General features: G+C 38.3%; 2 protein-coding genes across 2 annotated transcripts in view; one reads left to right on the plus strand and one right to left on the minus strand.

Annotated features, from left to right (window-relative positions):
• The window catches only part of LOC106088132 (heterogeneous nuclear ribonucleoprotein R), a 438,953-nt gene that overhangs the window by 416,880 nt on the left and 10,526 nt on the right, over positions 1–11,547 (minus strand). The gene's annotated exons all lie outside the window — the stretch shown is intronic.
• LOC106081323 (uncharacterized) overlaps positions 4,966–11,547 on the plus strand; it is a gene marked incomplete in the record, with an annotated part of 8,464 nt that continues 1,882 nt past the window's right edge. The window contains 5 exon segments of the mRNA XM_059364133.1: positions 4,966–6,088; positions 6,871–7,166; positions 7,230–7,410; positions 8,116–8,233; positions 11,231–11,547. Of these exon segments, the coding sequence (XP_059220116.1) occupies positions 5,175–6,088; positions 6,871–7,166; positions 7,230–7,410; positions 8,116–8,233; positions 11,231–11,547 (1,826 nt within the window).

Raw genomic sequence — 11,547 nt, forward strand, 5'->3', positions numbered from 1 at the left:
TCACTTAGGTGCCATTAAAATATGGTCGACGGTCACCGCTTTAGCTACCGTGTTCTCATGAATGTTATTTAAACCTGCCTACTAAGCTGTGATTGATCTTGAGCGCTATTCTTTTGACTCTAAAGATCTCTTGGTCTTGAAGATCCAACATGACTTCACTGAGAGGTAAATCCGTATGATGGTGATTTGCTTACCTGCTGCAGTAACACCCCAGCAAAAACCACCCCTAGAACTATTTCTGGCGACAAGCGTTCTCTTTTGAAATTCGCAACTTAGTGCTCGTGGCTATAATTACCCGAGTTTAACTGATCGGTGATGCAGAGAGATAAGCAGATGAACGTGAGAATTAACCGAACCAATCCTAGCAGTCCGACGAGAATAATTAACCCTAAGCGGTAAGTTGGTGCTCATAATGGGAATATGTGGACGGAGGATTGAATTGATTAAATCCTTCAAGGGCTGCCGCCTCAGTGTACAACACTGTTACAACAACAACAACAACAACCAGACTTGAAACGATCTGCAGGCCATTTTGGAAGACAAGACGGGGACCCTCTATATTTCCATCTCCACTCTAGTTGTTGTTGTTGTTATTGTAGCCACATTTTCATGTGTAGGTGGTGGTCCTCGTCAAGTGAGCAATCTCGTTCCGGTCCATTGGCTATTTTAAAGTGCCAATAACCCGCCTTGTCATATCGAGCACAATAAAAGCACCTTCGAAACGGGAAAAGACTTTGGACTTTTCAAAGGCAACATATAAGAGGTCCGCCATGATGGTTTTCTCTCTCCATAGCTTTTTAAACTCCACCTCACGGCCTGGCAACATTTTCCAAAAGGCGTAATATGAAAATCTTCGTGTCATCGGCCTCACTGTTCACTACTTACATGTGAGAAATCTCCCTGGAGTTAAATGTCGAACTCGATGTATAAAATTACCGACTATAAATCACTGGAAGATCCCAGCGTTTGTTGTAGTAGTGGCAGTGTTGTACTCTGAGGCGGCAGGCCTTGCCGATAAAGGAATCCATCGGGCCAATCCGGTACGCACAACAGGCTGCCATGGGATTGAGCATTTGTTGTGGTTGTAGTAGGCACTTATTTGCATGTAGAGGTAGCGATCCTCGTCAAGCTCCAATAGGTGAGCAGCTCACCACACGTCTGAATCGTTAATAATCGCGCTGTTCTTGTAACCCTTAATCTATCGAAGGCATTGCGTCACTCTTTTCAATGAGTGTAGGGAGTCTTATCGTAAAAAATGGCCGAAGAGGTAGATTTTGTTGTTGTAGCCACATCTGCATGTGGAGGTGACAATCGTTGTGAAACTCGACTATACGAGCAAGCTGGTTCCGGTCTATAAGATCGATCGCCGTGGGAACATGATGGCCATTGGTTATTTAAAGGCGCCAATAACTCGCTTTGTCATATTGAGCATCATAGGCAGTTAGTATTTTAGCAAGATTGTCTGACTGATTGTCCGCGACTGCTGTTGCAGCTACACTCTGTATGAAGCTCTCCACTATACGCAACCTATAGACGCGCCCGGTAGATCCAAGAAAATCCTCTCGGGCTCACAGATTGGAGCTCAAAGTTCGAGCCTGTGTGATGCTTGTAGTTATCCCGTGACGTGGATTTTGATCTTCATTTGCGGTCGGCTGACATACATACGGAGTTATAAAGACCTGCCAAAATTTTTCAAGAGCTGTAATCCGAAGATCTCCGTTGAAGATGATTCTTCAACGGAGATCTTCGGTTACACTGTTGAAAGTCTCTTCTTCTCATAGTCAGACCATGCTAATGCAAAAAAAAAAATTACAAAATATCCTATACCATTTACGATGTGACCAAAAAAAAAACTTTCCAACCAACAAACCATGGACAACAGGAGTGAAAAAAAAACAAAATGGGGAGAACTGCAGACCTATCAATATGAAGCCTTAATTGTCATCACAGGTTGCTAATATGAACCATCTTTATGAAGAGATCAAAATACTTAAAGTTAAAGACCATCGAAGCTTTTCTCTAGAAAATTTGTCCTGAGGGATCACCTGAATTTCAATCTCACCGAGCTCGATTCACGTTTTGTTATAACTCTCTAGGTTCTATAAAATATCCAGATTTAGGATCTCTGTATCTTGGGTGGGGTGATCTGGTTGTAAGTGGAGTATGATTGTGGTGTGCAGGTGAACGAAAGACGTGTCCTAGTGCTATGAGCGGCGGATGGTCTCCAAGAACGGTATTCACTCGATAGCTGTTCAACGAATCCGATAGCGCTTTTTCCCGAATTTTTGTTTAGATCTATCCAATACGCCTCCCTGCTCCACTCCCAATACCGGTTGTACGTACCGGATTGACCCGATGGAATTCTCCAACTTCAAGGGCTGCCGCCTCAGTGTACAACACACTGCTACAACAACAACACAATCCTATGGCAGCCGGTTGTACTTACCGGATTGACCCGATGGAATTCTACATCTTTTAGGGCTGCCGCCTCAGTGTACAACACACTGCTACAACAACAACAACAACTCCCAGTACCCCTGAATTCCTCAGCATCATTGCGCCCACAAAACTTTGTTGAAACTCCGATCACACCTAAAAACTCCAAGCATTTAGAATAAGAAAAAAAATTACATAGCTAAATATAAGGCATCATCGGACGGTACACAGAGTCCAACTGAAGGATAACATATGAAAACATGTAAAGCGTATTTTTATCCATATAAACAAAGAGCAACTCCTTCAGTCCACTTTATAAACAATAATTGTTGGTCAAGTATAAGAACGCACATCTCAATTGTGGTTTATTTTAATGTCCCCATTGTTTTATTCTGGTTAAGAACCCTTCTAAAGGTCGTATTTAATCAAAATAAACCTCTGGTGAATGAGACACAAAAAGATGGCTCCAATTTCTTTTTGACAAACATTTTTAGGTTATGGTGAAGGGATAACAAGAAACCCATTGAAAACCTAATAAACCACACATAAACTGAACAAAAAACATGACAGTCTTTAGAATCTTAATAATTGAATACTTTCCTACCTTCTTCTTCATAAACAACCGGTAGGAAGGTGGCCTTTTCTTTGCCAGATGATCTTGACTTTTTTGTAGCCATGTCGTCGGTTCGTTGAAGTTATTAATTGTTATTTTTTGCAGTGTTTAGAGTTTATTGTCACTTTTATTTTATCGCACTCACTTATAGATTACACAATAAACACTTTTCATTGGTTTTAGCACAATTTGAGACAATAAAACTAACATATTTTGTTGATTTAATGACGAATATTTGATACGCGCACCATTTCGAATACAAACCACGACAAAACTAATTTTTTTCACTGATTGACAATTCACAATAGCTGCAAAGCTCCAACACAAGAATTATTTCATATTGGCAATACTGTGATTAACAGTTAGCGGTCACCATTGTCCGGGACAGATATTTGGGAACTTTTATAGCGAGATGGTTGAAATTGGAGAAAAATGAATTGAATAAGACCGGCAATAAGGGAATTTCAAATTTTATTTTTTTTTTTAATTTGAAAATTTGTTATTATAAAAATTAATTAAAAAAAAAATTATATTTGATAGTTCTTTTTGTGAATAAAATTTTGCCAAAATTGTTATTGAACAACAATTAAAATAACATTTCCCATACAAACAATATTTTAATTAAATTTCTATTGAAGATACATTTTAACATTTCCATAAAAATACAATTTTGAAAAAGTCGTATTTGATAAGAAATGTTGCCAACAGAAAATGTTGACAATTTCAAATACAATACTGGAAAAAAAATTCCCAAATTGCTGAGAGCATTTTCTTTTAAAATAAAAGCCTACACAGAAAAAATAATCGCCTGAAATTTTTGAAGAACCCAACTCCCCGGTTAGAACACAACTCCCCGGTCCACGGGCCCGAGCCCCAAAAACGGGCTTCATATTCGTGTGTCTGGGGTCATTTTAGTAGGGTATGCAACAAATTAGATTTTTTGCGAACTACCCCGTAAAATACAGTTCAGCCATAAAGACGAACACTGATCAAAATTACAAGACAAAAAATTACATCACAACAACACTTGTTTTTCGAAGAAGAAGACGAACGGTCAAAAGAGTTTAACTTTGGGAATGAACTTTCCCATTGAGTGCAAGTTTGGAAATGAACTTCAAAATCAGTGAAATATTGGGCCTTTTCATCCAACGACATGGTACGGCATTGGTTTGCGCGTCAACTACGGCATCTTTATATATTGTATTTTAGATCTTTGTTTTCTAGTTTCTGCTTGTACATGGTAACCCTATATTTGCCGTTGTACATAAATGTCACTTCCAATAGAACGTAATGGAAATGAAACTAAACAAACAATAGTTGTGTGACGTCATAGACACTTGTTGCAGAGCTGTGTTCAGTAGGCACATGTTTTTGTAATTCTTTTGAAATCTCTGCGATTTTCTTACATTTTAGGCCCATTTCACAAAACTTAATGCAACTTTAAAGTTCTAGTTTATAGAACTTTCAAATGTAATGGCTTTAAAACAGCATTAGGTTTTGTGAATACTAGTGTAATGTTAATTGTTGTATGCATCAGCACTGACAAGGATTGTGAGTTCGCCGCAACGCCTCAATAAAACACCAACATGCTGTGAATGTTTTTAGTTAATGAAACACAATGCGCAAACTCCAAAAATGTAGATGCCACTATGAGGAAAATGTGAGTGCCAGAAGGAGCCTTTAATTTGAATTCAAATATTCCAAAAGCAAATTTTTAAATATACTTATCAAAAAAATGCCTATATTTTTTACTGGTATTTATTACTAAATGTATTATGTTTATTCATATGCTTATTATTATCATATTTGTTTTTATTCCTTATTTTCATTGTTTATCTACTGTGGCATCTTTGTTTTTGGATTGTTTTGTTTTGATGTTCAAGCCAGACACTAGGTTTCATTTCCAACTCGTCTCAAGTCATTCTTTTTGAGGGCGTAGTTCGACAAGTGTCACTTACTCGTTTAATGTAAAGAAATTAGTCAATAGGGTTGAGAAAAAACAAAGTGGCGTGCCTTAGATTTAATTTTACTTGTGTTAAACTTGGTTTCATTTGTATAAGTTCAACGATTTTGTTTCCAGTAGAGTAAACTAAAGGAATTTTCTGGTCTACAAGAGGCCATCGTAATGTTTGTAAGAAGTGCTCTGGGCAAGAGCTTGTTGCTCTTCTTTCTGGTGTTGGCAGTAGGTGTGTTTGCCCAGTTCGAGTGGCAGGCCAGAGATTCTTTTGATGAAATAAAAATCAAATTTGACAAAGTGAATGGCGACAATTGCCCCATACAACATGTCAGCGATTTGTATTTGCCCGAAGACACGGTGTCGCACAAACCGGACATCAAGGAAATCAATATAAATCCCATATTTCCCAACCGTACGGCATTGTTGCATTTACACAACATGGCTTTGAGTCGAAGTTTCTTTTGGAGTTACATATTGCAATCGAGATTTATACGGCCTGCCATCAACGATACCTATGATCCGGGTATGATGTATTACTTTTTGTCCACTGTGGCTGATGTGTCAGCCAATCCGTATATCAACGCTTCAGCTATTTACTTTGCACCCAACAGTTCGTACACTTCGTCATATCGTGGCTTCTTCAATAAGACCTTCCCTAGATTTGGGCCACGCACATTCCGTTTGGATGATTTCAATGATCCCATACATTTGCAAAAGATATCAACCTGGAATACCTTTGATATAAGAGATTTGGGTGCTCATCCTCCGGATTCGATATCGCGTGACTACACCTCGGATTTGTATAAAATCAATGAATGGTATAAAAAATGGCTACCCGATGATGTGGAGGGTCGCCACGACACTAAGACAACATATCAAGTGGAGATACGCTATGCGAACAATACAAACGAAACATTTACATTCCATGGTCCACCCGGAGCAGATGAAGATCCTGGTCCAGTTAAATGGACACGTCCCTACTTTGATTGCGGTCGTTCAAATAAATGGTTGGTTTCGGCCGTAGTGCCCATTGCAGATATCTATCCAAGGCACACACAATTCAGGCACATTGAATATCCCAAGTGAGTATCGAAAAGTAGGTTAAGTAAGTAAAAGAGGGTAAAAAAGTAGTAAAATCAAGAGATCGGTCTACATTATAGCCCATCTAGGAGGTTAATTTATTTGTACCAAATTCAACTCTATAATTTTAACAGAGGGACGGAATGACAGACGGACAGATGGGCTAACAGACAGTCATGCGGAAAGATATGCTAACAGATAGGCTAACAGACAGACGGATAGATAGATGAGGCACGGCATGACTATGGGCACCATACTCTGCGCTCCGATTTGTGTGGTGTTTATCTCACATAACGAGAAGCTCAGAGGCTGAGTGCCTGTGATACTCGATATGATAAGGCGATTTATTGGCGCCATTAAATGACCAATGGCCATAATGTTTCACGGCGAAAGGTCCTATGGACCGGAATAAGCTTGCTCAGCTAGGGAGCTTGACGCGGATCGCAAACTACACATACAAATGTGGCTACAACAACAACAGATAGATAGACTTAAATATAGACGGACAGATAGTCTAACATTTAGACAGTTAGCAATACGTGTTTTTTTCTACCACGTTTTTCCAACGGTTAAGCCCGAGAAGCTGGTACCCCCAAAATCTTTTCTAAACAAAAACAGCAAGACTGCAAAAAGTTTAATCTAAAACCCCATCACCCAAACTTATTTGAAAGTAATGGTTCTGATCTTTAGAACTATCTCCAAGGGGATGCATACACGTTTTAAATAATTTTTTGTTGTAAATTTTTGTTTAATTTTCTTTCCCATTTTCTCTCCCCCTCCACAGATACACTGCCATTGCTGTCATTGAAATGGATTTCGAGAGATTAGATATTAATCAATGTCCCAAAGGTGAAGGCAACAAAGGACCAAATCATTTTGCCGATACAGCGCGATGTAAAAAAGAAACAACGGAATGTGAACCGCTTCATGGTTGGGGCTTTAGGCGTGGCGGTTATCAGTGTCGATGTAAACCGGGCTTTCGACTCCCAAATGTGGTGAGGCGACCATATTTGGGAGAAATTATAGAAAGAGCCTCTGCGGAACAATATTACAATGATTATGATTGCATGAAAATTGGATGTAAGTTCGACGATATGATATTACTGAGTATAAAACCTAATAATAAAATTTTTCTCTTTGCAGGGGTTCAAAAGGTACCCATCCAATGGGAAAAGGCACCCTATCATATAAGAGAGAAATATTTGGATATGCATCCGGAATATCGTAACTTTTCAACTGGTGCAAGTGCTTTGCACACGGAAAATCTAAATATCGATCAGGCATTGAAATTTATTCATGGCGTTAATTATAGGACATGCAAAAAGTAAGTTCAAAGAAGGTGTAGAAGTGAAAAACATTTCAAGAAAATTGGTTTCACGAAACCGAGTTCTCAACAAATTTTTTACTTGACCAATCCCATTTGGGGTAAATAACGCAAAGTAAAACCTACGTCCATGTTGCTTGTATTTGGAATCTGTTGCCTATGGATCTAAGAATATTTTCTCATTAAATCAAGACGTTTTGCAACTTCATTGACGATAGCTTTAAATAAGCTATGGACAAATACAAACGCTAAGCACATTATTTTGTATTTATACAAGAATTTAGCCCACGGGCTTGAAATAATACACAAATGTGTGATTGTGCCCAGCACTAGGTTAGATTAGAGTGGCAGAATTAAAACACACTCACTTAGACAATTTAATACCACTAAGAAACCACATTATCGACAGACCAAAGCCTCTGTTGGGAATCGAAACCATAAGCTACGCAATGAAACGCTCGTGCCCAGCTCTAAATCTAGGTATATTTTTGTTCTCAATATTCATACTGGCGTTTGCACGTTCTTTTGTCTGCTTTATAATCCTATCATAGAGGGTACAAACAACTTTGTCATTCCGATTGTATTACTAGCATATATCGATCAAATAAATCAATATAAATTCTTGATTTTCACTGCGGGGCATGTTTATTTCGACCATATTTATTATTATAAATGACTTTATATGTTTTTTTTCTGTCCTTTCAGCTTTCATCCACAAGATTTAATACTGAGAGGCGACGTCAGTTATGGTGCAGATGAACAATTTCAAAATGAAGCCAAAATGGCTGTACGATTGGCTAACTTTATCAGTGCTTTCTTGCAGGTAAATAGTTGTTTAGAAATAGAAAAATGTTTTTTTAGTGTGCGCAATTATCGCCAAACGGGTAAGCATAAACTGACTGAGTCTGTTTACAGACTAAAACTAGTAATACGGGCGTTCGGCGTCATAGGCAGAGAGGCTAACTTCTGTGCCGCTGTAGCATCCTTTCATACATAAAGAATAAGAAATTGTTACACAATGTTTAGATTGCCAAAATATCTGCGAATCATGAATTTCTTGTATTAACCCGATTTATCGGGTAGATATAGGCATGGTGGATTTACATTGAAACATTCAGCGTTATAAAAGATAATTTTTGGTTTCCTTGTAGACATTCAGCCGCTTCGTTGAGGTTTTTAATAGTTTTTTTTTTGCAATTTGTATGGTTAATTTATGGTAATTCCATTACACTCACTTTTTCATTTAATGGCGCACCCATTTTGAATACAAATCACGGCAAAACTTTTTTACTGATTGGCCATTCACAATAGTTTTCAACCTCCAACACAAGAATTATTTTATACTGGCAATGCTGTAATAGATTTTTGGGGAACTTCTTCAGAGAGATGGGTGAGATAGATAAAATTCACCTGAGGACCTGTCAAAATGAAACCTTAAGGCATATCACAGGTTCCTTTCAGATAGCGATCGTTGACCGTCAACAAAAAGACATTAAGGTCTTTAAATTGAAGCACCAATAAAACACTCACAACGTCCCCAAAAAGAAAGTGAATATTTCCCAGAATGCTCTTACCGACTATACCATACTAACCAAATATAATGGATAGGTTTCATTTTCCCTTTCGATTTGGAAAATGAACCGAACGAGCGTGCCGCAGTGCGAAACCTCTTTGGAGAGAAGTTTTTCATGGCATAGTACCCCACAAATGTTGCCAGCATTAGGATGGGAAACCACCGCTGAAATTTATTTTTTTATGGTCTCGCCAGGATTCGAACCCAGGTGGACATGCTAACCTCTGCGCTACGGTGGCCTCCAATTTTTCCCGCCATATTCTCCATAAACAATTGTTGGTTGCGGTGGTCTTTTTTTGCCTTATGTTGTTGTCTTCCTGGAAGGTCGCTTCCGTCGCTTCATTGAAGTTCTTTTATCCAATGTTTAGGTTTAATTTTCACATTTAATCCATTGCACTCACTAATGGAAAACACTGGTACAACACAACAACAACAATAAATAGTTTCAATTGGTTTTAGCATAATTTGATATATTAAAAATGCAATACTTTTTGATTTAATGACAGTACTTTTGATACATGCACCCATTTGGAATACAAACCACGGCAAAACTATTTTTTTACTGATTTGCCATTCACAACGGTGTGAAGCTCCAACAAAATAATTTTTTTTATACTGGCAATGTTGTAATTAACAGTTATAGCGGTCACTATTGTCTGGGATGGATTTTTGGGGAACTGTTATGGAGAGATGGGTAAAATTGGACAGAAATGAAATCCATAAGGCCGGGAAAGGAAGCATCAGCGTGAGGATCAGCAGTTAGCCAGAAGTAGAGGAACCTGTCAAAATAAAGCCTTAAGGCATAAAACACATTGCTTGCAGATGGCGAACATTGACCATCTTTATAAAGAGGTTAAGGTCCTTCAATTGAAGGACCAATGAATTTTGACTCGATGAAGTCCTTCATCGGCAAGGGCTGCCGCCTAACTACTACAACAACAGGGCATCCCATTATCCGCAAGTTGAAGACGCGTCCGGTAGCTCTCAGCTGTGCTTCCCGTGACAACGATGAACACCACAAAGATCGGAGCTCAAAGTTAGAACCATTGTGGGGCCCATAGTTATTCCGGTTATTTATACTAATTTATTTTGTTGGTTCGGAAATCAATAATTTGGCAAGCTCCAAGTAGTCGAGTTGGTAGCGTGAAAGCATAATCAGTGCGGGAGAATGGGTTTCGAATCCCACCAAAGGATTTTGTAAGTCGCTTCTGTAATATCTCAATGAAATGAAATTGAATCGATTTGACGACTTACACTTTATCGTAACCTACCCCATCCTATGGTGTTGGGTTTACAAATTCAGTGTAAGCAATACCAAACCATCGACTTGACATAATCTCTATTATGATTTTTTTCACACAAACTCTGTTGTTGTTGTTTTGTGTGTGTTGTACACTGAGGCGGCAGCTCTTGCCAAAGAGGGACTCTATCGGGTCAATCCGGTACGTACAACCGGCTTCCATGGGATTGATACAAACTCTTTCTTAACTTTTAGTGTGAATATCCTTCAAGCTCTCTAACCCCTCCATCTATTTTCTAGCATTTCAACATAGATGCTGAATGGTGGAATGGAAACCAAAAAAATATAAATTAATGATTTTATCACATTTTTGTTGTTGTTATGCCCAGTTTATTTCAAAACCTCTTCAGAATAAAAAGAGTGTTAATGAAAATTATCTACGCCTCATAAAAAGAAGACAACTGCGAAGCTCAATATATTTTTCCATGGCTATTCTAATCTCGTGTTCTACAACTTGTTTTTGCCATGACCGACTTTAAAGAGGCATACGTGAATGCCTGCTGGTTGGAAATTAAAATTAAAAATTCAGTGTCAAATGATGGTGAAAAATAACAAAAGGAGTTCTAGTAAAACTAGTTGACAATTTTTATCTGCACAAGTTATTAGGATGTTTTCTAGGCGCAGCAAATGATACAGGAAAGTGTTAGATTCAGCTATAAGGGAAGATGGAAAAAACAACAAAAAAAAAAAACATCATGACACTAAAAACCTAAATTTACAAATTAAGATCCCTTAGGAACAAACAAACAAATAGACAGACTGACAGACAGATAGATAGGCATAGGGTATAGGGCTAAGCAAAACACTTGGCAATGCTGACATCAAGTTAAACGTGTTGTGTCATATACATATAACGAACTAGTTTTTTACTACTTAGAAAAATTTGCCTCTCTATGCATATATTCTAATATTCCCTTTTTTTCCTGTTTTCTCTTTTTCTTTAAAAGGTCTCCGATCCCAATGAGGTATACACTGGCAAACGTGTGGCCGATAAACCACTTACCGAGGATCAAATGATCGGCGAGACATTGGCTATTGTTTTGGGTGACACAAAGGTCTGGTCGGCTGCCACACTTTGGGAACGTAATAAATTCACCAACCGTACCTATTTTGCTCCCTATGCCTACAAGACTGAATTGAATACCCGAAAATTCAAGGTTGAGGATTTGGCACGTCTCAACAAAACCCATGAATTGTATACGGAAAAGAAATATTTCAAGTTCTTGAAGCAACGCTGGTCGACCAACTTTGATGACCTGGAAAC

The sequence above is a fragment of the Stomoxys calcitrans genome, chromosome 2, assembly GCF_963082655.1.
Source record: "Stomoxys calcitrans chromosome 2, idStoCalc2.1, whole genome shotgun sequence".
In the NCBI taxonomy this organism is placed as follows: Eukaryota; Metazoa; Arthropoda; class Insecta; order Diptera; family Muscidae; genus Stomoxys; species Stomoxys calcitrans.